This window comes from Cottoperca gobio, chromosome 20 (assembly GCF_900634415.1).
Source record: "Cottoperca gobio chromosome 20, fCotGob3.1, whole genome shotgun sequence".
Lineage (NCBI taxonomy): Eukaryota > Metazoa > Chordata > Actinopteri > Perciformes > Bovichtidae > Cottoperca > Cottoperca gobio.
In genome coordinates this window covers 2,898,489-2,904,663 of record NC_041374.1, presented here as the reverse complement: position 1 = coordinate 2,904,663, position 6,175 = coordinate 2,898,489, and the positions used below count along the sequence as shown (strand labels likewise).

The following is a 6,175-nucleotide window of genomic DNA, read 5'->3' as shown; positions in this document are numbered from 1 at the left end:
CATTGCCTCCAAAAGCTAGAAAGCTAGAAAAAATCCCTGAGGTGCACATTCAGCTGTGTTGAGATTCCCAACCTGGCCCCGGTAAAGGTTGATTCCTGTTTAGCATATGGTTGGTGATCTTGGTTTGGTTAAAACAGCTTTCTTAGGAATTGAGAGCCATCATTGGTTTCTATGGGCCTGGTCAAATTGATCTCCATTTTGCATCTTTTCACTTTTAACACTAGCTGCCATCTCACACAGCAATAATCCCAAACTGCTTTGCTAACGTTTTGAAGGCAAGTCTGGAATTCTGTCTGACAGTCTGACATTTATTAGGCAATAGGGAAATCACAGCTTCCTCCAATAATCACGTTGACATTGACTTCTTACGTGCATGTTCGGTCCCCACCAAAACCCCCGCTTTTCTCTTGCACTGTCCACACATTTTCACGTTTTGTCAAACTTTCACAGACTCCATCACAGACAATTTCATGGCTTCCTCCAACAGCTGATTGTCTGTAAAGGTGGCAGGGGGTTCTGGGACGGATTCTGAAAGGCCAATCAGCGACTCCAGGAGGCAGGTCCCGGGGTCGCTCGCCGAAGGGAGGCTGGGGTAACTAGGCAACTGAAACTGAAAGAAGTTGTCCATGTGTTCGTACTCCTTGAGGGAGTTGTAGAGCGAGCTGGGCCCCAAGCAGGGGAAACCGTCAAAGAACTCCAGGTCTGACTCCGAGGAGAGGCTCAGGTCCATGTTATAGCTTGCCGAGCGATCGATGGTTGGGGAGGGCGTGTGCGGCACACTACTGCTATGGAATAGGCCGTTTCCCTGGTTGGCGTTCTCATCCAAAAGTTCTGAGATGGCTGTTGCTCGATTGTCTGTGTGATCGTCCAACAGTGCAGCGTCTATATTGTCATTCTCGTCAGCAAAGTCCACCATGCTAAAGCTACTGAAAGCCTCCATAGATGGCTGCGGCTGATCTTGCCGTTGATCTGGGCAGCAAATGTCTTTACAGTTCCCACTTCTTGAGCCGTTCACTGCGTCGCTGAAACTCAAAATGCGGCACAGGCCTTTCTCATCGACATCCAGCCGGGTGCGGTGTTCACGCTGGCTCTCGCCTGCCTCAGAGTCCTCACTCTGACCTGAAGAGTCTGATAAGTCTGTCATATCGCTGCTGCAACTGTTCTCTCCAGCTGCCGCCAGATCTGAACTAAAGGGGAAGGAGGGCACTGCTGGTAAGGTGGTCGTGTTGTCATCCCCCTCCTCTGTGCTCGACTGCTCTTCCAACCTCTTCTCCAGCTCCAGCTTCATGATAGTGTGGATGTAATGCGTCTGTACCCTGGTGGAGTTAAACTCAATGCGACCTTCTGTGTTCCCGCAGCCGTCCTTGGTACAGCCACATGGGAAAGAGGAATGATCCATCTGTGGGAAGCAGAAGGAAGTAGTTAAATTACTTGTGAAATACAGTTGTAATTATATTGTGATTTGGAGCACTTATTGTTAAACCACAGTTTCGGGGGTTTACGGCTCTTACCTGACATTTGATGCCGGCCAGGCTGCAGCTACACGTCTCAGGCTCGCAGAAGCCCTGGCAGTCGCAACCGCAGTTCTCCCTGGAGATCCTGAGCTCATGCAGTTGCCTCTTCTCCTCCTTGTCGACCTTCTTCACACCGGCTTCTTTGAGCAGTGCGTAGCGACGTTTAGGCGGGAAAGGATGGAGGAAAGAGCCCTCGTCCAAATTGGCCCCACTGATGTCGATATCCTGTTCGGGGATGTCATCCACCGTTAGTCGCTCCGCCTCCTCGTTTTCTTGGGTTCCATTCTTAGTCAGCTGGGGAGAACAAAAGGGTATCAAATGAGTAATCGTTGCATTGAAATTGTGTATCAGAATATTTACAAATGAGCCAATACACTTTGGGGCAACTTTGCTCACCTTTAATTTGAGAGCCTCTAGCTTTTCCTCCCTGAGTCTGTTGAGGAATTTTTCCCGGCGTAGGAGCCGCTGTTCCACTGCAAATTCAGCAAGAGTGTACGTGCGGAGCACGCTGTGGCGCTGCATCATGCCCAGAGTGCATCCTCCACGACTGGGAACACTGGTGAAGCCCTGGCACCGAGGGAAGAAGAACACCGTCACCTGGTCAAAGGTCACGTTGCCCTGTCGTGCTCTCTTGGATTTCTTAAGGATGGAGGTTGCTGTGGATGGAGAAAGAGCAGATTTAGGATACATCTCCCAAGAAGGAGATTAGTGTTTTAAACAGAAGTATTCTTTTGAACTTTTAAATTGCTTTTAAGTGCCACTAGATGGCATAATGCCCCATCACGTGAGATGCGTGCAAACCCTGCTGAACAGGCTGTAAAAGGACACCCCTCTGATTCATTGCCCTAGTCCTCAACCAAGCCTTATCATGTACCCAATTAAAAGACACTGCTAACAGGAGTCTAACACGCTTACATCCTGTAAAGTGAAACTTAAAACTACAGAGAAACCATTCAGCCTTGTTTCTCGTCCTACTGAGCGACAAAAAACACCCAGCCCTGGAATTTCCCCGTGGTGGCAAACACAGTGGAGGAAGCAGAGCTGCCAGGATCACAAACGGGTTAGTAAATGCTCGGGGCTTCCGGAAGAGGTGGAGGGTGGAAGTGTGGCTCTCAGGACAGGCATAAAAACTGCCCACCCTGGTCTCCCTGCAAGCTGACAATCCCCACAAATGGCCTGGTAACTGAGAGGAGTCAAAGGTCCTTTCTCTCTTAAAAACATTCAGGACCCACAGCCATCGTTCTATCCTCAGACACATACAATAAAACCATCGGCGAATCAAAGTGGAACCATATGTGGGAACAATTATTCAAGCTTTATTATAAGTTCCACTTCCTCTGCCCAGGAATATTCAACACGGCTTTTAAGACGAGCTTTAAGACGAGCAACCTTTTCCTCGAAAAAGGATGCTAATACTCCACATGTGTTGAGCATTACACCTTTATTATGTGGTGGGGAATTCCTTGTAGATTCCCGTTTTCTCAGTCATGGAGCTTTCTTGGGACACACCCTGAACAACTGCCCTCAAACGGGAAAAAAGTGTGTACTTGTGTAACTGAAGCTCAGAGGAAGAAAAGCAACCCTTTACACCAATGCAGTTAAGCTTTACTATGTTGTCTATATCTGCCATTCGGGGTAATACAGATAAAACAAACTGCCAGGTTCAGCTTCACATCCATCAAATCCAGTCAGGCTTATGACACCGCAGGAGACAAATGACACCTTCTCCGCTGCCTCGAAATGGAATAGCTTTGCTTGCCGTTTTTCCCCTTTCACCTCACAATGGCAGGCAACTTTCTGCCGAACACAAACACCGGATTATAGATTTGTACAATCTGCTCGTCTAAATGTGTCTGCATGTCCTCTTTTCTTGATTGTCCTATACCCCCCTTTTTTGTATCCCTTCACCCAGCCTCTTTCAGCACCTGTGCTGGGTGCATGCCTGGGCTTCAGACAAGGCTCTGTGTGTTCCCAGCCTTGGCTACCTGCCACGCTTCTCCTCCTGGCTTCGTGCCCCACCGTCCTGGAAACCTCACAACTGTTTGCCCTTCTCCCCCTACAATCCCTCTCCGACCAGACCGGTCCCCTAAAGGCCAGCAGACGCACCCAGGTCCAGACAGAAACACCCTGAAGCTGCTCGACCCACACCTCTCAAGGAGAGGTGAGGCTCTGTCAGTCTGCAAGGCTCTGGCAAGAACGTGGAGACAGAGCCAAGGTGAGCAGCCATTGCCTAATGCGATTAGCCATTTTGCTGCTTTAGGGCATAAAATCAAAGGGGATATTCATTGCTGAAGTCTGAAATAATTTCTGTGCAATGTTTCATGGGCTGCCAGCTGCCTAGATTCCTTAACTCTCCCTTGTTTTTATGGGTTTGTTATCAGAGCTTCCGCAGAGAGGTAAGACAAGGCGAGAGAACGCATTAAAAAGCATGTACCATCAGCTATTTCTATGATTTATTTCTATTTATTGATGCTGGAAGAGGACACTCACTGTTGAAATTTTTAGCAGGAGAGCTGGGGTTGCTGGGGGTGGAATCCAGGGTGTCCGAGTAGCAGCTCTCCCCCTCCGAGTCCCAGCCTGAGCAGGCAGAGGAGAAGGAGGAGGGTGAGGAGTAGCATGGGTCCTCATCCACCTCCTCAAACTTCCTCTTGAGAAGCCCACTCATGGCGTCAGTGTGAACGATCTGCAGGAAAGAGCAAAGGGAGAAGTTGTTAGCAAATTATTCACACTTATTTGAACAGCTTTGAGGTTTTGTCTGAATGTTCAGCATCTGGTAATATAACCAGAACCAATGACGGACATTATCTGTGTGTTGCATGGAGCCATTATGCACACACAAGCCTTCTGCAGCGTTATTGGTACAAGCGAGTCCTGTGCTCGGTCATGCGAGACTGTATGCATCCCAAACTCGTGCTGCACTCAGCTGAGAGTGGAAGTTAGCCATGGCACAGGAAGCAATCAATCAGTCCTATTCACATAAGTCAACAATTACTGGACCCTTCACCCTCTTCCAAATCCCATCAGGTCAGCAAATGCATTGATTAGAGAGAAGGACCGAGCACAGAGGAGACAAACTCATCCAGCCATAGACATTTAATTTCAATGATTCCCTTTAGACAGCCTTCACTATCAAAAGTGTGGGACATAGCCAGGGCGATTAGCCTGTTCACATGGCCCTCATAGTAAATATGTACAGCTATGCATCGTCAAGATGTTTTGTTATGCAACTCATGCATGTTTTCCTCCAGCGCTCCCTTTAGAGGGGCTGCTGGTTCAGCGATAAAAACAATCAATCCTTTGAGAGAGACAGACGGGCAGGCAGACAGACGGAGACAAGGAGAAAAACGATGATCATGAGGAGAGAGAATGCCATTTACTCTCTAATCTTCAAAAGCATTGCCCACTATCTATGAAACCTCTCATAGCTCAACCAAATCGACCTCAGCGTGTTCCAGGGAGAGAGGAAAAACAGGAACCACTGACAGGAAAAATTAACATGTTGGATGAGAAGGAAAGTTTACTGCTGGTGTGTTTTATGGTTATGGGACGTAAATGCGTCACGCAGCTCAGAGAAACAACAGACAGTCTTTTTCACAACTTCTACAGGTCATCATCGCAGTCCGGGGGCCTGCTAACTTAAACAAGGAGGGACGGAGGGGTGGGGGGGAGGAAGGAAGTGAGGGGAGAGGGAAGACATGACTGGGCTCAACTCCAGTGCAGACACTCCCTACGATGATGTGGAATGGGATAGGAAACATTTTACAGTGATTGGAATCACAGCCAACTCGCTTACAGCTCAAGCCGCTACATTTTTGGTCATTTTGTAAACATGTTAATGAGGAAATATCTTTTTTTGTACTTTCTGTTATTGTATTATTGAAGATTAGGAATCTTTACATTTCTGTACCAAACATGACAATTATTCGACTCAAGGCTCAGACACCAAGCTGTCATGCCAACTGGCTAATGTCACCACTTCAAAGACAGGACACACCTTGCCCAGAGATCCTCCAATGGCTTTAGAGGAACTTTAATACGTGCGTGCATGCCTGGTTTGTCTTATCAGGATGTTATGCAAGCGTCAGCAATTGCAGAACAGAAAGAAAAAAAAAATCTGAAACAGGTATGCAAGGAAGAGGTCACTTTCAGCATGCAATAGGGAGCAATTATGCAAAACTAGTCCTGCCTTTTGACAAGGATAAAAGAGAAGTCAAGGGCAAGAGGCTGACACCTTTGTACAGGCAGTGGGGCAGCTGTATAGGGGGGGTTGTTGTTATTGCTGCAGTCAGATATTGTTGTCCCCAGTGCACATAGTGTATGATGAATGAATCACCTTGCAATAGGTCAAGTTGGCTCATTCTGCCTCTGCAACAAACACAAAGGAATCCTTTACATAGTGACCACCTCAGCGTTTTTTACATTACCAAACCAATGAGAAATTCCCATCCATATATTTACTCGAGTGAGGAAATAATCTCCAAATGCCTTTCACAGCCACGAATGCAATCCCATCATGGGATTTACCTTGAAACAATTGAGAAACACCTGGGTGCAGCATCTGTTGCTTACGTACTGATCAGACAACAAGTGTGTTCTGAACGCAGATCTCTGTGCGAGAAAAGAGGAGCGCACATGTGCTCACATTACATTTTTGCCATCAC

At 47.5% G+C, this 6,175-nt stretch overlaps 1 protein-coding gene across 1 annotated transcript; it reads right to left on the bottom strand.

The window, feature by feature from the left end:
- Window positions 1-436: 436 nt before the first annotated feature.
- csrnp1b (cysteine-serine-rich nuclear protein 1b) lies at window positions 437-4,179 on the bottom strand. Its single transcript, XM_029457780.1, has 4 exons — window positions 4,005-4,179; window positions 1,911-2,170; window positions 1,512-1,808; window positions 437-1,399 (listed from the first exon to the last, which is right to left on the bottom strand). Exons 1-4 carry the CDS (start codon window positions 4,177-4,179, stop codon window positions 437-439), a joined length of 1,695 nt encoding a protein of 564 aa, XP_029313640.1.
- Window positions 4,180-6,175: the final 1,996 nt, after the last annotated feature.